Source organism: Lonchura striata, chromosome 3 (genome assembly GCF_050655825.1).
Source record: "Lonchura striata isolate lonStrDom1 chromosome 3, ASM5065582v1, whole genome shotgun sequence".
In the NCBI taxonomy this organism is placed as follows: domain Eukaryota; kingdom Metazoa; phylum Chordata; class Aves; order Passeriformes; family Estrildidae; genus Lonchura; species Lonchura striata.
The window spans coordinates 36,237,957-36,261,225 of NC_140705.1; the positions used below are offsets into that span (position 1 = coordinate 36,237,957).

Below are 23,269 nucleotides of genomic sequence, written 5' to 3' on the forward strand. Positions count from 1 at the left end.
CTCTCTGATATGTCTCACTGCTGCCTGCTTCTATCTGCTGGCTGTCAGGAAGTAATTTCTTGTGTTTTGGGGATAAGCAGATTCTGACAACAAGCTGACCGATTTACATGACTTTAAGTGCCCTAGTAAACTCTTGGCTGTTCAGGAATAATGCTGGTATTTGAACAAGGATGAAGCAGGCCATGTTTTTGCAATTTCTAATTTTCATTTCCCTTCTAGGTTTTATCATGGTGGCTCTGTCCCTATTCCGCTTGTCAAGGAAGACTTCAAGGCATGGCCATTAAGGATTCATGGCTAACTCATTCCCATCCTCTGCACCCAGCAACCCTGGGTGCTTCATTTTAGTTTCTCCAGGTGTTTCTGTCTCTCCTCTAAATTTAGCTTTATCTCCCTGTCACAGACAATCATAAAATGTCCCCCATGCTCCATCCACTGCAGGGTACTGTGTTCATTTGAGCTTTGGTTTGGGTATTTGCTTCTTTTTGCCAGTCCTGTTCCCCTTGTCACAGCTCTGTGGTGGCAAAACTTTTTTACCTGTTACCCAGTTACTCCAATTTGAAGCCCCATTTCTTTCTAATCAATAAATATCTTTTTTGCTCTGGTTCTTGGAAAGTCCTCTGCTGGCTCAGTGATCAATGGCAGTTCCATCATGGGACCTCATTAGCCCGCCTGTCTGGACTGTGAATCAATGGAAAGCTGCTGTGGCTTCTGCTGTTTCTGGGTGTTTGTGGTTAACAGCCTCAGCCAGGAGATTCAGCCCAGACATTGTGCACCAGACATTGTGCACAGATTGCTCAGCACAACTGGCTGGGAGTGTCCCTCCTGCCTCCACTGGGGTGACAGGCTCCTTAAAACTAACAATCATCCCTGAGATAAAATACACTGAATCATGAACAACCCTTTTTTTCCCCCACACAGTCTTTTATCTGCAGCAGTTACAATGCCAACAGGCATTTTGTGTCTCATGAAGCTCACAGAGACGCTTTGTGAAAAAGCAACAACTGGAGCAGAGTGGCTTTTATTCACAGTGCATTGCTAGAGTAACTCTTGGGCTCTTGATGGCAGCTGGGGTGATGCAAAAAGTCATTGTCCCAGATCTACCCACTTCTTCAAGGGTCCTTGAGATGCCTCTGCCCCAAAGTCTGAGGCTTGCTGGGGCTGGGAGGCAATGATGTGGCTGAAGTGTAGGATAGGTGGGGAAGAAAATCAGCCAACCCAGATCACTACTGCTACAGACACAAGGCAAAAGGAAGTTACCCTTTTTGTATTTTAAAGCATGATATTTCCTATTGCTCTAATAATCACCCCAACACAGCAAAAAGGCTTGCATGGTTAGGGTTAACAGTGTCTGATTTTCAGAAGAAACAGTCCAACCATGATATCTGAAGGTTCCAGCAGGCATTTCCAAATGCCCCACTTCACAGAACAGGTGCTAGACGAATGTCAGGTGCACACTTACAATGTGCACCAGAAACTCCACAGTATTCTTCATCTTGGAAATAAGAACTTTTGGAAGCAACCAAAACAAATGTGAGAGGTCACTACCTGTTGTAGCATTTTAGTTTGCACATGTTACTTCTGCAATATACATTTCCCGCCTGTAATCTCACAGATCAGCCAATACACAGACTTCCTCACCACTGATGCAAAGCAACAGGGGATATGGAGCTTGTTGAGACTTCTAATTGGAAAGTAAAGAAAGTGATGCAAGTCCCTCTTGCCTGCCAACCATGCCATGGCACTCGACTCTGGGCCCTCCATCCCTGTGTGAGCAGGTGTGGACAGCTTGTGCTGTGCCTCCATCCTGCACCAGCTGTGCTGCACAGACCTCATGCCATGATGGGCAGGGGAACGCCAGCACCCCTGTTCTGCTTGGTCTTCCCATCAAATTTCATCTGGGCAAGGCAGGAGAGGGCAGCGGAGGCAACACAAGTCCGTTTGGGGAACAAAGTCTTGGCAGGATGGACATGGGATTGGCAAAGGTATATTGGTACTCTAGAGATCTGTGAGAAGTGTAAAAATCTTATTAAATAGCTAGTAAATGCCTACTAGGCTTTGATCTCCCTATTTTACGAATGGTTAGTGACTGGGGTTCATGCAACATCAGCATCCTGTTAAAGGCCAAAACCAGACAGGGGAATGCTGGTTTAGGGAATGGAGGAGAAGCAAAAAGGAACTGAGGATTGTATGCACAAACATACAGGGGGTTCCTGCAGGGAAAAAGTAGGGCAGAGACAAAGGGAGTTGGGATCTGCAACAGCACCTGTGCTTTGGGTGAGACTGAGGAGAAAAGGTGGGCAGAGGTGGGGAGGGAATTGAGGAATGCCAGAAGATATCAAAAGGAGCAAAGAGAGGAGGCATCAGACTCAAACAGTGCTTCATAATTTTGTGGGATGACTCCTGGGGCACAGAGAGCCTGGACAGTCCCTCATGAGTAGTGATGTCCCCTCACCTGGACAGAGATAATGTCCAGCTCCTGGAGACATGCAAGCCTTGCTGTGCTAAAGAACTTCCCAGCCTGTGTCCCAAAGGAAGAAAAGAGTGTTTGGAGTGGGGAGCTCACAGAAAGTTCCTCCATAGCATGCTTTAAGACTTGCAAATGAATTGGGAAGGCTTCTCAGCAAGCAGGAGATGCTGGTGAACAGGTGGTGCAGCAGGTCCAGGTGAAGACTGAAAAGTTGTCCAGAGCCCAGGGAGAAGCTTTGCAGAAGGAGGAAAAGTGAGGTAGCTAAATGGGAAGAAAACCCACCCAGCACTTGAGGGAGGAAAGAGCAAACCTGAAGTGAGAGGAAGCTACTTTTACCTAGTGACATGCACTTCACCAGACATGATCCACTGTGTAATACATTCATTCCCCAGAGATAATGTAGGATAGAAATCCAGTAATTTGTGCTCAAATTGAGAGACTTGCAAAACCATGAGCTGTAAACAAGACTCTAAGAAATGAGGAATATTTATCATTAAATGTTTGGGGTTTTTTTGTATTTGTCAAGCCCTTATTTGTTTGTAATTATTTTGGACCATGTGCCCTTATGATTAATAAGTTTAAAGATTGTGAAGAAAGGTGATACATTGCTATTATAATATATATTGTTAAATATATTAAAAGAAAGGGGGAAATAGCACTATTTTTGATGTTTACATTATGAAGCATGAGAAACTGTGGGATTCAGGGCTCTTCTCCCATCTTTTTTTTGAGTGATGCAGAAAATTGAATGGGACTCCCATTTTAATCCATTATTGCTTGAATACAGGTCAGTCTCAGAATCCTAAATATGCAGGAGACATACATACATCCTTTAAAAGTTGCACTTCTTTTGCTCTTTGCCTGGACATAAACACTGACTAAAGATGAAAAGGGAACATATGTACACATATTGATTACTCACAGAAAAGTCGTGCTGCCTGAGGTCTTGGCACTGTACCTGATATTGCAAAAATGAAAGTACCCCTATATAAGTTGCAGGAATTGCATGCAGTGCATGGGTGTTTGTTAGTTTTGTGTTACATATGTTGAAAGGAAGAGTTGAAGGAAGCAGAAGATCCATCCTGCCAGCTAGGATGAGGCAGGCGTGGTGCTAGGACTCAGCCAAGTTAAAAAGAGAAATAGATGAAGGGAAGAGGCCAGGACTAATGGGTCAATGCAGAACATGCTGAAAGCCTTCATGTCTGACCCAGTCCTAGAAGAAAAGTTGACTTGCAAGCACAGTGTAGGTGAGGGAAGGGCATTTTAAGGAGTATTTAGATAGTTGAAGGTATTGAAGTCAACAGAGGCTGATGGCATTTCCCCAGGAGCACTGGGAGTACCAGGTGCTACAGACTCTGAGCTGTAAGTCATCACCTTCAAGGACTCCTCAGAGATGGGTGATGCCCCTGGGAGGGCATGAGGGTGAAAATAATACCTGGTTTTAAGAAGAGTACAAAAGAAGGAAGTTGGAGCTTTGAGATCCAAAAATAAATTGTTACAAACTGAAGTGATCCATTGGTTTGCCCCTCCCCCAGGGAATGAGATTATAAAGATCAGTCAGTGTGAATCTTTGCAATAATTGACGTCAAGCCAGTCTAATGTCCTCTCTGATGGTGTAACTGGCTGCCTTAGTGTAAGCGGGAGGAAAAGTAGATTTGAGTGAGGTTTTTAATTTTCATTACTAAACAAGGAAAATAGGGTTGAGATGGAACTGTGACTTTGAACATGTCTGAAGTACCATGGTTAATGTGATGCCATTCATTTGCTGCTGAGAGACACTAAACAATATTTCACAGATTTCATCCTGGAAGTAGCTGATCAATATTTTCAATAATAAGACAAATGACAGAATTATAAAACTCGGTGGGCATGAGGGCATGCTTGAAAGAGAAACAGGCATTTGGGAATCTAAGGTCACAATTCAAAGCAGCCACAACACGTTGGAGAAAAGGTCTGATGTCAATATGACAAATTGCAATAAAAGATAATAAATACTAAGAACAACATGGAATATGGAGATATAAATGTATAAATAATAATTAGGGAATAATTAGGCAAAAAAAATAGCATTGTAATAGAATAGAACAGAAAAAGTAGAATTGTAACAATTCTACTGTTGGAGCAAAGTTAAGGAATATTCATCTTGGCACAGGACCAGATAGATTTAAAGTAAATGGATTTAACAGTTACAAGTCAACAGGCTTTTACCAGGAAGAAAGCCAAGTAATAAACTGTTGAATCAACTGTCATTGGTGATACAGGACTGGAAGGCAACAGTTTTCTACTTCTTTGGAACTCTAAAAAGCTACTGACTGTTCCACTGGACTAATTAGCTACAAAGATAGCAAAAACCACCAAAAGTAGACACCAGATAAATATAGTATGCATTGAAGAAGAGTTTTCTTGAAGCATAGTATGCCCTTTAGAATTATGGAAACATTAAGTTTGGAAAAGAACTTTAAAATCATCAAGACCAGCCATCAACCTGGAACCACCACCACATTCACCATTAAACCATGTCCTCAAATGCCATATCCACGTTTTTTGAACATTTCTAGAGATGGTAACTCCACCACTTCCCTGGGAAGCCTGTTTCAGTGCTTCACCTTCCCATGAAAATATTTTTCCTAATATCTAATCTAAACCTCTCCTGGTGCAACTTGAGGCCATCTGCTCTTGTCCTGTCACTTGCTACCTAAGAGAAGAGACTGGTACCCACCTCACTACAGCCTTCTTTCAGGCAGTTGTTGTAAAATAATGGCCTTCTCTAAAAAGTTAGTGGCCTTGTAGACAAGACTGATCAAGATCACACACAGGTTCTTCTCATAAAGAAATCAGAAGTCAGAATGAAGCTCCCCATGTGTGTATGGTTACAAAACAAGAAACAGAGGAATTATGGAGAGTTTTTACCATGAAGAAAGTTTCCCATGACACCTATAATAGCATCACTGTTGTTCAATAGCTTTATAAATTATTTTGGATAAAAAAGTAATTACTGGAAACAATATTTACTGAAGATATGTAAGTATTCAAAGAAGTTAAAATCCGAACTATGGGTGGAGAATTGCAGCAGACTCTCATGACTTCAGAAAAATTCAGTGCTAACAAATTCAGAAAAGTGTACATTCATTTCTACTTTGTATTTTTATTTTTTTCCATTTTGCCTTCAGAAATGACGTTAAAATAGTGATGGCCTCCAAACCAACCGTCACTGCTAAGGAAGTGTCACTGTGCTATTTCTTGGCAAACATCAGCATAATGATGCACAGTGCTCAAGAGGACAAACAATGGTTCAGCATTATTGGGGACAGAGCAGCAAAGGAGACAGAGGCATTTCAAAGCTGTTAGCAACACCAAGGCATGTCAACATCTCACATATCCAATGCCCATAGCCAGAAAAAATAGCAGAGTAAGAGGAGAGATCTTGGAGGTGGAGAAGCTTTCCAGGCAGCCTGAGCAGGGCTCTCAGAGTGGAAAAGGAGAAGATGGCCAAGTGATAATGGTTCAAGCATATGAATTCAAGAGCAGCTTGGTGCAGGTGGGCAGGAATCTGTCACTCAAGACTTTCTGCAATGCATAGCAAGGAAAAGAAATTTGAAAGAAAGCATGTAAGCATGGCATCACACTGTGAAATTCACTCTGAAATCCGTGAGTGCTTTCACAGAAGTGAGTTTGCAAGGTGACAGTGTATTTTGAAAGAAAAACCATCATCATTTGATGTGAACTCAACTCTGCAATGAGAAAATCAATTTATATGCACTCAGGATGGAAGAAACTACCTTGCAGCATCTCTGAATTGGTTTGGGGTTGGTTTTTTTTTTGGTGAGGCTGCACACAGCCCGTTATGTCTCCTCACACCAGCTCATAAAACACATTGCAGTACTGGTGAGCCAGAAGAAAACATAAAGCTGCTGATCCTGAGGAAATTGCAATGTTGCCTGGAGCTTCTATCATTAGGGGCCATGCAAGGCTGAAGAGTACTTGGGTGTATGAACATAGCTACAGAAGTGCCAGTAGAGACTGTTCTGCCACAAATGCAACAAATAAAGTTAGGAAGCTGTGTGGCACATAGACCCGAGATAAATTCTAGAAGGGACGAAAGGAGGCCGGTGATAATGATGAAAGTAGAAAATAGAGTTTTCAAAGCATCATCACTTGCTATGAGAAGCAGAGCGGGGACACTTCTGTCTGGTCCAAGAAAATGTGCCACGCAGGATTGAAATTTCTGGAAAGAACGACAGGGGTGAAAAGACAAATGAGAGAAATAGTGAAGCAATAACGAAAAATAAACTAATGCATAACAATATTAAGAAGAGGAGCATGGTTGGAGGCAAGAAAAGGGTTTGAAGTAAGCCACAAAGGGATATGAAGTTGAAAGCAACAGGGTAAATCTTAGCAGCTTTGTGTGACAAGGGCAAGGGATGTGGCTAGGGAAAAAAAATGAGGTAGGTGGAACACAGGGCAGAGAAAGGAACAAAATAGAGAGAAATAGCTTATTGAAGAAGAGGAGAAACCTTGAATAAGGGAAAGAAAAGGAGTGAAGGAGATGAAGAAGAAAGGAGGAAAGGGGAAGGCAAGTTCCTAACTGGGAGATGGGGAGATACCACTTGCACTGGCCTGAAGTCCACACTGGTCTCGTGTTCTCTTGAGACCCAGCACTGCTGGAGCAAGAGGTGTCCAGACACAACTCAAACTGATCCCAGAAAGCAATGCCTTGGGACCTGTGGGCTCAATGGATCTGGCTCACCACTGATAATGTGGCAATGCCTTCAATAGGCATTTTACAGTCTTACCATGCACTCCAAAAGTCTGATCTAAAGACAGTTTGCATTAGCAAGATTTGTTTATACAAATGGGTTACTATTTGGAGATAAGAGTGAGGCAAAATTATTAGTAAGGGAATGGTAGGGACAGGACAAACAACATGAAGTGAGTCTCTTAGGTAAGGTTAAACAAACATGATCTCTGGCTCTTTTACAGTGAAATCTCTTCTGTTGAGAGCCATTTGTCTGCCATTTTTATACCATTTGTCTGAAAGGTGGTTTTAATGCTGTCCAGGGAGATTTTAGTGTTAAAAGAGATTTTTCTTTCCCCCTGCCCCCAGCAGTTAGCTCTGGCAGAACAACAAATATGGCTCAGCTCCAGGACAGTTCTTTTCCTATTGATCATCCTCTCTAGTAGATTCTGCAAGTCTAATTAGCAACACAGGCTTTGGCCCTTTTGTTGACACAATGATGTTTTGACTTTTACTGAGCCTTTGCATCATTCTAGTGACCCCCCCCACTCTGCCTCCCTCCGAAGCCTGGTGGCCTTCCAAGAGCCTGAGCAGTTGGGAAAACAGCAGACAGCTCTCTTGCCAGTGCTCCGGAACTCAGCTCCTTTCTGTAGGAGTTTTGGCACTCTGAACTAACAGGCATAAAAAGCCTTGCAATCCCTGCAGGTTTTGCACACAGCTGACTGCAAACTGCGAATGTGTATGCAAGGTGAGAAAGCTTTTATTTTTATATTGCTGCTCTTTGAAGTGAAATTCCTTTGAGGTGATTTGTCCTGGAGATTAGCAAAAGTAAGTAGTTGAGTCTGACTGGCACAGAGATATTTTTACAGTGAATTACAATATTTGAAGGCTCTGTAGTAAGTCCCATGCAATAAAGCTATCTACTGTATTGCTTTCTCTGTGAGTGTCTGTATACTTTGACCTAGACTGATTTGCCATTTTCTTGTCACACTATGTCCTAAAGCCTCAGCAGCTTTATTTAAGGAATTTTTTGGGACCTTTTTCAAAAGTCCTGTCATGCAAACCCAGTCCTCATAAGACTGTGGTGTATACATGAACTCTCATGGACAAAGCCTCTCCCATCTGCTCAATCTTCTTCACAGCTCTTATGTCTCATGCTAGAATGGGGTACCTGCAGTGACAAAAATTGTGACAGAGAAAGTGTCTTACCCTGCAGCTCCCCATATATTCCATTTGCCACATCTCTAGAATGTGAAGGCTGTGGATGTGAGCTCAGCTGGATTTGAGCAGGTGAAAAGAGAAGGCCTAGAGCTGAAAACTATAGATCCAGAGGTGAGTTTTAATTTGAAAGCAGAGTTCAGTGCAAGTTAGTCTCTTTGGAAGAAACTGATACACAATCCAAAGAAACAAATTAAAGCCTATGTATTCCTCCATCAGCTGCACTGTGAGAAACAGGGGCAAAACTGGACACGTCTGCCAGGGACAGCAGGATGCTGGCAACCTACCCAATGTGGCAGGTCTTTACAGCAGGTGCACCTGCCATGTGCCAACACCGGTGGCTGGCGCTGAGCCCTGGCACTAGGGCAAAAGGATGATCCTGTTGTTCTGTAGGGATTCTGGGGGCCAGGGAGGTCATGGGTGCCAAATCAAGCCATCCTGAGCATCTTGTGATGGTGTGGATACAGTCTTTTCCACGTGAAATAGATTTTCCCATCAATCCACACTGAGGTCTGTGTCTTTCTTCAGAAAGAAAAGACTATAGTGGAGGGATGGATTTCCATCCTGGTCCTTACCACAAGCCTTATGGAGCAAGAGATAAGAGTGTTCAGAGAGGAGTAAAGAGGTCAATTACTCTAACTTCTCCTCCTGCAAAAAGACTGGATGTTGAAGGGAGGGGGAAACAGAGTCAAATCCAAAATGTTCAGGAGCAATGTTTTCTGCATGTTTTTCTGATGTAATATAGCATCCTCCAATCTGTTTTGAATCCAGGATCTAACTCTGTGATGGAAAAAGACATGGACTTTGATTGTAGTGCCAAGGAATCATGCCTAATTCAAAACTGTTTTATATAACCAGCATCTTAACATATAAGAGACCACCCTATGAGAGCAAAGAGGCTTGACTGGACCTCTGAGATGAGGTGTTCTGCTATACACAGATGCCTGGTAGTGTTTGGCTTCATATCCCACTGGAAAACCCTGACTGCAGTCATGGGGAGGTCAGGGGGAGGTCATGGGGATTACCTCTGCATACAGCACTTGCTGGAGTGCTGTACAAATACTGCACCTAGTCCTGATGTCAATCTTGAAAAAGCAGTGAAGGGACAGAGGAAAACAAGCAAATGGCTGGGTCAAAGCTTGGGAAGCATTCCACACTGAGAAATGCAAGAAGATTTCTCTCCTGAAAGTATGTAAGCAGGGATGATTGGAGGCTTGGTCTTCCTGCAAATACCTCGATGGAGAGGAGACAAGATAGCACAAAACAGGACCAAACAGATGGAAGTCAGAGTTAAAAAATACTTGCAATCCTGTTCTGAATTTGATATTGAAGGTTTGGTACAGAAGGGTTTGTTGGTTGTGCTTAGGAGGAAATCCTAAGGTCCTGTGGTCATCCTATGGATGGCCATAATAATCTTTTTTTACTTTACATGGGTGTCTCACAGGCTGTCCCATCACAGGACAAAGTGGGCACTGTGCTGGGCACCATGCTGTTGATGGACAACCCTACAGCCACAGGCCAGCTTTTTTCCTCTCTCCCCATTAGCTGTCCTCAACATCATTGTGCCCTACTGAGGAAAACATGGGCCAGAAATGCCCTCCCAGGCCAGCGTGGGCATGCTGGGAGGGCAGTGGAGCCAGTTCTCCAGAGCCACATCACCTCAGGGCTTTCTGATGGGCTTACACTGAAACAATTACACCTTATATGCAAAGTATAGGTGAAGAGGCAGCTCCTGCATTTAGTGAATCGGTATTTCTTTTCCATTTTCACACATTTTTAAAACTTTTTGGCTTTGATTTGTTATATTGTCACTTCATTGCACTGACACTATTAAGCATTTAGTGCACTATAGAGCTTTCCTTAAAGATGACAAGCAAGAAAATGGCTGTGTGTGCACATTCCTCTTGTCTGGATGCTTCCCAGCTCACATGGTGGTACCTTGCTTTTCACCTCCTTCATTTGCTACAGCCAACATGTTACCTCTGCTGTCACTGTCATGAAGCCTCATCAAAAAAAGGGATTTTGTGCCTGTCTTGTACCCATACTGTCTCTGGTAATGCATCCCCTGGGGCTGCTCATGAAGAGAGCACTGCATCCATTTTGCCAGTTATACCTCCATGGAGGTGGTGCCACTGCTAAAGCCACTTCCTACATATCAAATGGTTCATGGATGCCCGAGGACTGCCCAGGACACTGCAGTCCCTCTGTAAGGTGCCCCTCACCTGCTACAAGGGGCTGCAGGAAAATAAGCACTTTCCATCCCTTCTACCTTTCAGCTGTGTTTTTCTGAAGGCTAATAAGAGTGGTTTGAATTCCTCAGGACTGTAACATTCCTGCATTTCCAACCCTATACACTTTATAGGACTGATGATGATATGGAGCCTTTACAGATCAGCACTATAGTAAAGCAGAGACAACACAGGTTCCATTTGTCACAAGTAGAAGTACATAGCATTTAAACAACATTAAATGTGTCAGCTATATTTTTACATAAAAAAGAAAAAGTATTTTTTCCTCCAGGTGTAACTTGTTTTTTGCCTGAACATAAAAATCCTCACACAAAGTTCCAAATATTTCCCAAATAGAATATAAATAATCAGAACTCAGTTGTAACAAAAACCCTTCCTCCACTCAAGTCCTCCTGAAATGGCTGTCTACAAGGTAGATCAAAATATCATATAGTCATTTTGTAAGAGAGATATATAGAGACAAAGAATAGACAATGTTTTAGATAATTTTAGCATATTAATACTATATACTGAATGCTCTTTCTAGTTCTTCTGATAATTGACCATTGCCTTGCTGAGAGACTTTATTTTTTCCTTTTAAAAGGTCTATAAGACAAATTACATGGAAACAAAAAAACGAATTCTGAATGTTTTCATCTGAGGTCTCAAGTCTATCTAATCTTTAGTGAATTAAACAATTCTCATGGACCTAAATTTCATTTTCACTTTCATGTAAATATTCTATCACATTTTAACTACCATAAATATAAATATCTCTTTTTTTGTACCCTTTCAAACTTTTAGACACTTCAGAAACTATTTTTTGAAAGAAGCAGTGATTTTCACTGTAGAAAATGCATTAAAACTTACTCATTGGCAAAAGAAACTACAGAAAATATTTTTGCCGGAGAGATCACAGTCTGCAAATGCAAGCTCAAATTATCTGTTAGTCATTTTATCATCACCCAAAATATTACATTTATCCAAACTATAGCTACTTGAATATAAAAACATGAGACTCACCTGCCTTTTTTGTATACCTCATGTATTTCTTTTCCTTGTCGGTGGGTTCTGCATTCAGTGGATAAAATCCATCCCCACAGCAGGAGGAAGATGCTAAAATGCATTTTATGGACAGTCAACATGTTACCTGAAGGTCCTGTATCCAGAAATAGTCCATACAAGAAAAAGAAAACCTAAATGTAGATCCTGTTTCTCTTTTTAAGACATTATCGGTCTGATCGTTATTGAAAGGATGTTTACTCATACAAAAAATCATCCTGCAGTATTTAATCTGGACAGTGGGGAAAGCAATTTCCACTAAACCTATAAATCCTCCTACGTCAGATGGCAGGGATTTTCTAGCAGTGTTGAATTCACGTATTCCCAGACAACAATTATTTTTAGTCCCAACAGGCTATTTTACTAATTGGTTTAAATTGAACCCTGTTCAAATACCTGTGGCACATATATAGATATGTTTCTGCCTTGTTAAGTGAAGTAGTGCATTTGGTCAAGTAGGTGTCATTGGTAATTCTTTAATCACCAAACATATCTATGTAGCAGTAATGTTTGTTACAAGCACTGTAATAAATTGAAAAGTATTAATAAACATATATAAATTTACTGAAGAAAAATTTATTTAGCTCTACGAGCAGCATTTGATCCTGTATGTTCTTCTACATTACTTTAGTATCCAGTGATGCTGTGGCCAGAATGGTCAGTGCTTTCATGACTTGTGCTCTGCTGAGCACCATGTCTGGGAAGTATCCTGGTTCAGAGGAACACTGGGAAGGACAGAATGGGGAGATGGTTCTGCCCTCTGCACAGGGATGTTTGGAGACATCCTGCCAAAATCGAGCCACAAACACCCACCAGAGCTGCAGGAGAACTTGGGGGCCCAGTGTGTCAGGTCTCATGCGACTAGCAAGATCCTCATTTGCAGTAAAGAAAATAAAATGGCATGGGCAGAAATAGGGCTGGTCGAGCCAGCCACGCTGCCCATCAGTTTGGAGCTCACACCCTCCCTGCACAGCCCCCTGCTCCGTGTTCACCCTCCTTCTCCTCTGTGCCCCCCAGGGCCTCACAGCTCTGGTTCCTACTTCTGCCTTCTCATGGAGACCTCACCTGTGCCCTGCTGACACCACCAGCCTTGTCCCGCCTCTGATAACAAGGTTCTTCTTCCTCTGCCTGTTACCCATGCATTTCTATTTCAGAGCAGTTTGTCAGGTCGCCCATTTCTTTCTAGTAACCCTGGGGAGCAGATCTCTACCTGGCCTAAGCTGCTGTGGCTTTACTGACTTTGGTGAGCATTTACACTGCTTTGGGATCCATGGGAACAACACACTGAAAGGCACTAACATTTCATTCAATCAATGAAGAGTCAACTTCATGATTTGCGGGGATAAAACATTTTCTACACAAATTCACACAGACTTCAAGAGATGGGCAATCAGTTGCCAGCAGTTGATTGTGATGATTGATCAATGCTATTGTTGAAAGAAGTTGTACCCATTTAACTTTGAAAATTACCTGCATTCCATTTACACTGATGCACGTATTCTTCTCAAGGAGAATAAAAAGCAGCTTAATAATCATTATTTTTACCTATGTGGATATTACATATACTCTTCTCAGTCTCAATAACCTATGTAAATGTATTTATACATATTTTAAAAATACTAGTCCCTTTCTTATGCACTGGGGATTGACAAGCAATGGATAGCTATGAATTCACTTAGCTGCCCTAAAACAGCTGAAGGTGCCTTGGTACACATGAGAGGAGGGAAACAATTATTCTCTCACTAAAGAAATGTATCAAGAAGGCCAAAAAATATGTTCAATTTCCATTCTTTTGGATTATTGCTCATAGAAAAGTTTAAATATGAGTAATTAATAGAAAAATATTGGAACAAATCATCAGACAGCTTCAAAATTCCTTAAAGAAAATGTCTAGATGAAGAATAGACGTGGGGTCCCGAAGAATAAAGATGTGGAAGAAACTTCTTTCCCTGACAGGCCAACAGGCTTCAGATCTGGGGGAGAAGCAGTAGATTTAGATAAGCTTTCAGCACCGTCTCACACAGCACTCCACAAGCAAGACAGAGAAGCATGGTCTTGCTGAAATGTCTGCAGGACTGATGCAAACCATTTGCAAGCTTTGGCTCAGATTACCTTGCTGTACCTGGAGAGCAGCCCTGCAAGATGCCAAGACGTGTTGCTAATGACCTTCAAGGAAGCTGCAAACAGCCTGGGGGGAAACCCAAAGGGAGGGCTGGGAAAGGTAGGACCGGCACAGTGCACGCCTCCAGGTGTGCAAAGTCACTTCAGACAGAAAAATACTCTGCTCCAAATGGCCATGAAATACAGAACAAAAAGGTAACCGAGAGGGGAAAATGAGGTAAAAATTAGGTTAGGCACCAGGCTTATTTAGAGCAGGGTCAGAGCAGGAGCTGAATGCAATTGATAATCCACAACAAAAATATAAATGCATCTCAGACAGATAAAACAAATTAACAGGAATGGTAAAAAGAATCAGAGTTCTTGAATAAGTAGCAATGAATAAGGTTTGAAGTTTTGTTGGAAGGCAGTCCCCAGCAGCTGCCCTCACTTAGAACAGCTTGATCTCCCCACAAGAATGCTACCCCCAACTCCTGCTCAGCTCAGTCCCACTCAGCTCCTGCCAGCTGGTGATGCTTTCCTGGCTCAAGGATTTTGATCACTATGTTCCTCAGAGGAATTCAACAGGATGTTGGGTTTTTCCTTAGTTACTCAGGCATAGAAATGAAGGTTTCCCAAACTGTTCAGGAATTTAATCCTGGATTTCCTGGATTTTCATTAACAAAGTATGATAAGAAATGTCACAGAAATAAACTTTTTATTGAATTTGTTAAATATACACTTTCCCCATTTGATTCCAGAAGAGTAAACTATTTATCCAGTTCTATTTATAACCTATCCATCTCCAAAATGAGAACAGAAGTAGTCAGAAGAATAAATTGAGACATATCTTTTTTTTGCCTTTGGGACAACAATATACTGAGATACTGAAATTGTCAGGAGCAGAAATCCAGTCTGGACAACAGTCACACAAGCCACAAGACACCATAGGAACCCAGGAGTACTTTCAGTGCCTTCAGGGCAAGGCACAATGTAGTGAAAGTGTCTGACACAATAATAACTCCAGTCAAATCACGACCCAGCCTTCTCTTGTTTAACTAGCTACCCAAAGCTTCAAAAAGTGAAGCAATACACAGCACACTCGCTGTAAATATTCTTGGAGCTATAGTCAAGCTATAGCAGACAGACATAAAAGAGCATTTAGGTGTTCTAACCTCTTCCCAGCAGGCGTCTGCCTTTAAGAGCTATGATGCAAGGATGGACAACTGTGTCACTGTATCTCTGTTGTGATTAACATTTGTGGGAGCTGGAGGAGCACAAGAGTTCATGTTTAACAGATCGGGTGCTGCTTGGCTTCTGGAAAGTTATTTCCCCCTGCAGCTCTGTTTCTTTCAGAAATGGTACTCCGTGCTCTAGGACACAATGGTCAGAGAATAGTTTTTTACTTTGTTGGTGTCTTCTATCATGAGTGATTTTAAAATCTGGCTTAATATGAAGTTAGTGGGGTTTCTGCATCCATTACTTCTGTCCTTTTTAAGAATACTTCCATTCTTTGGGACATTCACAGGAGATCCATGACACTTTGTGTAAGGTGAAATATGTCAGCTGGATCCCTCACGTTTGTTGGGTTACAGGACCATATCCAAGGAGGATGTTAGTACAGATGAGGAATAGAATTTGATCAACCTAGGGATAAGTGGCATTTCCACTGAGTGTCACTATGGTGGTGTCAGCAGAGGTGGTGGCTATTCCTAGCATTCCTAGCTCTCATAGCTTTGCTTTTTGTATGACTTGAAATCAAACTCCCCAGGAAGTGGAGAGAATGAGAGAAGTGTGAAGATATGTATTTACACTGGAATAGTTAAAACTAAAGAAGCCCACACAGAAAGGGAATGAAGACAATATTTCCTCTGCAGGCACAAAAGGCAAATATATCCTTTTCCAGGCTGTAGCTAGAGGTGCTATGATTGTAGAGAGCAGAGGTCAGGAGCTACTGGCCAAAGTAATGCAGAGAAAATGTCCAAACAGGAAGATTTTAGTCGTCTGTGTTAAAGATCATTATAAGATTTGGCATAAATGTGCACCATGATGGGAATCACGTCACTTTACACTGGCCACGGTTTTCACCACAAATAGCCTTTGCACTTTGTTATCACATTTGTTTTCATGCCCCTGCTCCTCTCTGGTGTCTCTTGCACCCCTTGCTTATAACATCACATCACACTTTTTGTGGCAAGCCCTGGAACTCCTCCAAGCAGCAATGAGGACATCGGTGGACCTCAAGAAATCATAAACACTAATGAATAATTAGATTTCTGTGCAACTTGAATGGCAAGGAGGAGCAAGTGCCAATGAACCCATGACCCCAAGCCTTCTTATCACAGAATAAAAATCAGATAGAGACAAGGCAGTGTACATGGGCCTCTAAGCCTCTATAAATCCCTAAATGGATTGTGCACTGCATGAAAGAAAAGGGAAATAGGCCAAGCCCGCACTGAGCAGAAACCTGAATGGCTACAGCAAACAATGTGCCTGAGTGAATTGCGCTGCTTGGGGACTAATGCACCGAGCTGCTATTCCTCACTGCTGAAATGAATAGCAATGCCACAATACCCCAACGAGGCGTGATTTTAGTACCACTCTCCTTTCACTAGAGCTCTTCCCTCAGGGATGTCTTTCTCTACCGTATGTGTCTTTGCTCCCCACATGATGTGTCTCTGTGTCCGTGGAGGCATATTTGAGTTTGCAAGTGCCTCTCCATGGCCCTGCACTCTGAGAGATGATGTGCGTTGCGTGCTGAGCTGTGTCCTTTTGTTTCAGCCCCCCCTGCAGCTGCCCGGAGCTGCCTTAGCTGGATTAGGCGGCTTTGTGTGTTCTTGGCCGTGGGGTACCTGACCTTTTGCATGGAGGTTCTGCTACTAAAACTGAAGAGGAGATACCAGAAAAAGAATAAAAGATAAATGAGAGAAAAAAGACAGTTTCAGAAGCATACTTTGCTGTTAGCAGTTTAACAGGGTTGAATTAAAATATTGAAATTATACATGCCTAGTGCAGCCTGGTGCAAAGGATTTTTGCCAGCTACTAGCAGATATACTAGGGGAGGCAGACTTGGAATACTACATCTGTCAAAGGTTCCCCTGATGCTCCCCAGCATGTCCTAATGCCCACAGTATACAGCACTCATTTACTAGGAGGGACTGCTCCCTTTAATGGAGTTCTGTTGGAAGATCCTGAACAAAACAATTTGAAAGCAAGAATCGAAGACTGGATCAAAGTTATACCTGGACATTGTAGACAGAGACTAATTTCACTCCACCCACTAGATTCTGGTCCTTAGTCCCTCTATCCAGCCTAGCCATTCTGCTTTTTTTGCAATAAGTAAATTTCTTACAGTACTACCCTAGCTTAAAAAGGGTTTCCCAGTTTCCTCTACTGTTCTCATAGTTCATCTGCAGCACCCCATGGGGAATTTCATCATCAATATGCTAAGGGCCTCTGCTTATCAACCAAGAAATTGTTCCAAATATTTTTCAAAAACAGCAACAAAATGGAAGAAAAAAGAAAGGTGATGAGTCTGAAATTCTTACACACAAACACTGAGATTCCAGCAGGGCTATCTCAAGGCAAAAGTTGACAAAGGTTTGAATAACATCTACAGAACTGTCAATAGCAATTCAGTGAAGGCAGCAGTGCTTAATAAGAGAGTTGTTCTGCCAATATTCAGAGGGGATTAAAGGAGCAACTGGACTAATTACAGCCCTCAGCCTGACAAAATATTGGAAAGGCTGATATGGCACTCAATAAATGAACAGTTAGTGAGTAATTTGATTAATGTCAATTAGCATGGCTTTAAAGAAAAATAGATCTTTCCATGTTAATCCTTTTTTGATTAATTTAAAATGTGTTTGCCAGAGAAAATGGAGCTATGTGATGTGCTTCTGTAAGGTATTTACTGTTGCACCACATGGCATTTTTATTAAGGAACTGCTACAATACAGTACCAAGATAAATAAGGAAAATATTAAAATATTTTAAAACTGGATAAACTCCCCCATATTGAATATTACTGCAAATGGCAAGTCTTCATCAGGTAATGCAATTACCTCCCCAAAGAGGCTGGCTCTTTTTCCTGTGTTGTTCTTGACAAAAAGCAGGAATTAAACACAGACTGCTTCCTGCATAGGCATGCAATAGCATGAAGCAGACCAGAAAAACTGAAGGATCACTGACAAGGAGTAAATGGAATACCACAGGGAAAGGCCCAGAAACCATTAGTTTCATTTGAGCACAGCTTGCTACAAAACTGTCCTCTTCGTAGATACTAGACTGTATGTAGCATTCAAAAATGTGGCTCATAATTTTAAGATGAGGAGAAAATCTGGACACCAATGGAGAGTTAAAAAAAAAAAAAAAAGTATGGACAAAATTTTCTAGCTTTTGTGCTTAAAAAAGGAATATTGTAAGAGTATGAGGCATGAAGGTTATAGTTCCTCTTTATGTGTTGATGCAAACTGGGCAAGTCTTGAAAGTGAGTTCTCTATCCATCAAGCTAAAGATTTATGAAAACAGCTTTATTAATTTTGTTACAAGATCTAGTGCCTGGAAGACTACAAAATAAAAATTTGAAATAGATTTTTTTTACAATAGTAATGAAGTTTGTTTCATTATGCATGTATTTATTGACTGAAGATAATATGATTTTCTGAAGGATTTGGACTAGTTCTTAGATAGGGATAACTCTGGAGGAGTTCAATACTAGGGGTATAACAAAGAGATTATTTGATGATCAAATATTCAGTGAGCCAGGCTGAGAGCCATCAACTATTGGCACCAGACAAGTGATAAATTTAAACAGTATTTTTGAAACTCAAATATGTTTGCATGTGACAACCTTTGCTGAATTTGGCAGGGAAGTAACTTCAGAGGGCAGGATGTTATAACGGTTAAGTTTTACAAAATTACTGGCCAAAAATACTTCCTAAACAAATAATAGGCTATAACAGTTTGTATTTTTTTAAATAAAGACAAAAAAGTCAAGCATTCTGCCTCAATAGATGTAATCTGAGGCACATATTGGTTGTGTTTTAGCTCCTTCTTGGAGTCACCCCCTTTCATGGGTGCTCATCTGGTGGACCTACCTACCAGTCCCAGATGGTGTCTGGCCATTGCACACAGGACAGACACAGTTCATTTGTGGCTGCAGAGTCAATGATGTGATCAATGTCAGCAGGTCTCACCTTTCTAGTCTTGTTTCATTCTGATGGAGCCTTGTATGTGGAATGCCCATGGGCAACCCATCCCAATGGCTTCCTACATGTTTCCCCTCACTGGAGTCACTGCAACCTTTTAGTTTTGGCACAAAGAAACCCAGTGGCTTTTGTTTTCTTCTGTGAATATGCTTCAGAATTTCCAGCTCTGACAATTAATCTATATTTCAGTTTTGCACTAACATTGGATCATGACTGCAGATTGGGGCAACCCTAACAACAATATTCCTTGAATTTCTGTGTGGAAAAAGTATTAGCTGGCATTTGGATATACTGAAGCTCTATGAATTATACATGGTTATTTGGAAAATTTCTGGTGAAGTCCTTTTCTTCTGTGACTGATCTTCATCACTGTAGCAGTGATGCCTCAACGCATCAGTAAAAACCAAATGTAGCAGATATTATGAGCTCCATTGAAACACACCAGGAAGAGAACAACAAACAGGAGCAACAAATCTGTCACATGGAATTCTGGCTTCAGCAGCAGTCTCTAAAAGCTGCTAGGTGGTTATCACAAATAAACATGCCTGACACAGCTTCACCAGCATGGCTGGTGCTGTTCACTTTCTCTGGATCTCAAACTCCTGCAGTCTTTCCAGGTCTTCAGATCTGTGATGAAATACAAAAGCCTCAGCAGACATCTCTCACAATGTCTCCCTTTAGCCTGTTACCAGAACATAACCCCACTAGTGCTCAGTTGCTTTGTCCTCCATATTTACAGAGATGAGCTGCAGTTATTTTAGACCATTTTCTCAACCAGTGAATTCCCTGTCAAGAATTTTAGTACAAGATACAGCTAGTATTTGCACATTTAAAAAAAATTATTATAATTGAAACAATTGTCTTTCTTTATTGTCTCCCAGGATCTCAATTTAGCAAAATATTGATTTGCTCAGTTTGTCAGTGTCTTTATAAAAATAGTGGGCTGAATACTGTGAAATATTTTCTGTTTCTCCACCAGATTAGCTTCTGCCTCTTGTCTGCAGATACCATATGGTGTAATATGGGAAGAGACAAGACTATAATTAGTAGACCATTAGTCTGATTGCAATATTTAACTGAAATAAAATGCTATTAGGAGGTCTTGTTCTGCAGATATCGGCTGCAAGTGTACAGGAATCAACAGAAGATTGCATAGCACAGAAATCACTGCCATTGGCAAATGACAAAGCTTAGTATGTAAAGATTCTTTACTGTCAGAGCATCCTGTTTATCCCTCTGCAGAATGAGGGAGTTCATGACTTTTAATCCTGTCATTTCTCAGGCTGCATGGTCAGTAACAACTATTATTTGTCAAGTAATAGATTTGTGTTTGGAATACAGCTTTTAATTATTTTGGCCTTCATATAATTTAAAATCTTTTATTGGAATAATTTGATGCTCCTTTTGCAGCACAAATTATCATTGATCTCTTGAGATGTAATTGAAGGTTTTGATAGGTTCTTTTCACGTCAAAGCTGTAAAGCAATTTTGGTTCATTGGATGTGAAACCATTAGCCTTGGTTTCTGGTTTCTTGCTATAGCAAGAAAGTGTCTGATCCAGACTTATTAACACAACCACTGTCTGGAGATTATGTATTTTTCCCATGCCATGGGTTTAATTTTTCCTTTTGGTTTGCAAGAATATTTGACTTTAGTACTTATTGTTCAGCATGAACTGAGCTTTAAGAGGAAGTCCTGATGTTCATGTTTCTTTTCTGATGACCATACACTAGTGAAAAGGCCTATTTTCTTGTACAATCTGCTAAAAAGTTTTGGTGGTACTTTCTGGTCTTCAACCTGAGAGATCAAATTAGACCAGGCTTCTCAGGACCCTGTTAAGTTGAATTTTTCATATCTCCAAGGGTGAAGTTTCCACAGCCTCCCCGAACAGCTTTCTCCTTGTATCTTGCTGCAGCTTGTCACTATTGCCACTTGCCTTCTGCCGAGCACCGCTGAGAACAGGTCTACACCTCACAGAAAGCAGATCAGCCAGAGCAGCCCTCAGCTTGTACCCGTGCTCAGGGTTATCCTTCCCTAGGTGCAGGACCCTGCATTTACCTTTGATGAATTTCTGAAGGTTCCTCTCTGCTCATCCCTCTAAACTGTTGAGGTCCTTCTGAAGGGCTGCACAGCTCTTTGGGGTTTCAGCCACTCCTCCAGCTTTGTGTCTTCAGTGACCTTGCTGAGGAGGCCTCTGCCCCTCCATCCAAGTCACTGATGAACAAGCTAACTCAGCGGAGTCAGAGATGCCTTGACCTGCTGTGAAGCAGAAGTTGCATGGGAAAAACAGAATGCCAGATATTGAAAATGAAGGTGTGCAGTGTTAGGCTTGTAACATGTCAGGTGAGCTGTGCTGCAGAAAAAGACAGCTCTTTTATTTTTTAACCTTTTCCATATCATTTCACTGTGGTTTCTTCCTTCCCCCTACCAAACCAGGTCAATGCCAATTATATGAATCTATTTATGTACCACTAAAGCCATCACGTGTGGAGTCCATTGAAAAGAGTCACTGAAGTATATGGGCAAGCACAAGGCACGCCAGGGGGACTGAGGCACGAAAGGTCTCAGCAGCTTACTGAGGTGGAATAGATGGAAGAGGCAGTCTTTACCTTACACAGTTTTATTTCCAGATAAAATAGAGAAAACTGGATGTACACTTTTTTGCAAGCATGCTAGCAGATGGCAGACTTTTAAAAGTATCAGACAGACCATAATTAATACAGTTTTTGCTGTGATAATTTTGGTTTCCCATATCACTGATTTCTGCACATATTTCTTCTTCCAAACATTTATCCTCTCTAGTCTCTCATAGCCAGCACATTCCCTTTCTGGCTCAACCTCTTACTGTCATTCCATGGCACATCCAAGCCAGAGTAAGCAGAAGTGAACAAGCTGCATCAGCAGCAGGACAATGCGGCCCTGAGCAGGTGCCTGTCCCCAGGACTTGTGTCCACATCAGAGCTGCCCCACTTCTGCCACCAGTGCCATTTGCTTGTGTCCCAGCTGGGGACTGACCTCGGGGACGAGGCAGGATGGGGGTGAGCCTTACACGAGCACTGCACAGACAGATCAAGTCCTGGAATGGCAGTCAGGGGAACAGAATCACCACCCGGGGCCAGGGTGGGTCAGCGGCGAGGTCTTGTCATGCAGTTTGCTGTATCAGGGGAGTTTATCCCAGCATGAAAGAGACTATAAATGGATATGTATTTGTATATGGAAAATAAAGAAAAATACATCTTCCTGAGACCCTCTGCAGCTAGGCAAAGGATTGGAAAGGAATGCTCACTGCCCAGCATGGGGGAAGTGTGAAATAAAATCCAGATTGCCACAGTCCACACTCGCTCCAATGTGTGGGTAGCTGGAGGCTGCAGGAGAGCAGCTGTGCAGTTCCCATGGGTGGTAAAACCCACCCAAAGATGTAAAAAAAACCCAAAATAAAATATATCTATCCCCCCTTCCTCACTCCCTCTTCAAAAGGCATCACTCTCTAGCTATGGAAAGCTGCCTAGCATTAATGGCTTTGGTTTAAATGGCAGTTTTTCTTTCCTTCATTGAACTCTCAGGCACCAGAAAATGGGCTCTGATTTCTTAGGCTAAATCCTTCCTACTCCCTCTCTGGCAACTGTGAATTTGTTGTCAGAGGTTTGATACTAATAGCATTTGAATGGTTTATATTTAAAGGAAAATAATGTCATTATTTCAGAGAGAAATCCAGAGCTAATAGAAGAGGAGATGGTGGTTTGAGATGCTCTGGGCAAGGACCCAAAAAGCAGACTATTAGCATGGGTAGTAGCAAGTTTATGGATTTGCAGCATTGCATGTTGATGTCAGCCCAGAAACAGCCCAGGAAAATTAGGAATCTTCTCCAGAAATGCAGTCTGTGGTATATAGGAGAACAGTGGATGATGTTTGTGCTGAACATATAAAGCATAAGTATGGGAACTTACTATGCCCTTTCCATGATTGCCATCAGTGATCAGTTCAGGGTGTCCTATGCTACCACCCAGAGTTGAACTCTGAGAATGCTGTTTCTCCAACATTAAAAAAAAAAAAAGAGAAACAATCTTCCCCTCTAATCTTTCTTTTCATGGTTTTTCCTTGAAAGCTTTGCAAACATTTTCCTTCTGTTGATTTCCTTCATTTCCTCAGCTTCTGAGCAAGGGCTGGGCAAAGAAAGGAAAGAAACCAAAAAAAATACAGAGCAGACATATCTAAAGCAGCATGTTTCAAGACAGAAAATGTTGGTGAACTT

General features: G+C 41.7%; 1 protein-coding gene and 1 long non-coding RNA gene across 2 annotated transcripts in view; one reads left to right on the forward strand and one right to left on the reverse strand.

The window, feature by feature from the left end:
• LOC110478758 (gamma-aminobutyric acid receptor subunit rho-1) overlaps positions 1-12,168 on the reverse strand; it is a 30,500-nt gene extending 18,332 nt beyond the window's left edge. Inside the window, exon 1 of the mRNA XM_021545607.3 lies at positions 11,672-12,168. Within this exon, the coding sequence (XP_021401282.1) occupies positions 11,672-11,793 (122 nt within the window). The 5' untranslated portion in view covers positions 11,794-12,168. The remainder of the gene's footprint in view (positions 1-11,671) is intronic.
• LOC146767860 (uncharacterized) overlaps positions 1-23,269 on the forward strand; it is a 65,514-nt gene that overhangs the window by 1,627 nt on the left and 40,618 nt on the right. The window contains exon 3 of the long non-coding RNA XR_014954237.1: positions 220-7,950. This is a non-coding gene — a long non-coding RNA (uncharacterized LOC146767860). The remainder of the gene's footprint in view (positions 1-219; positions 7,951-23,269) is intronic.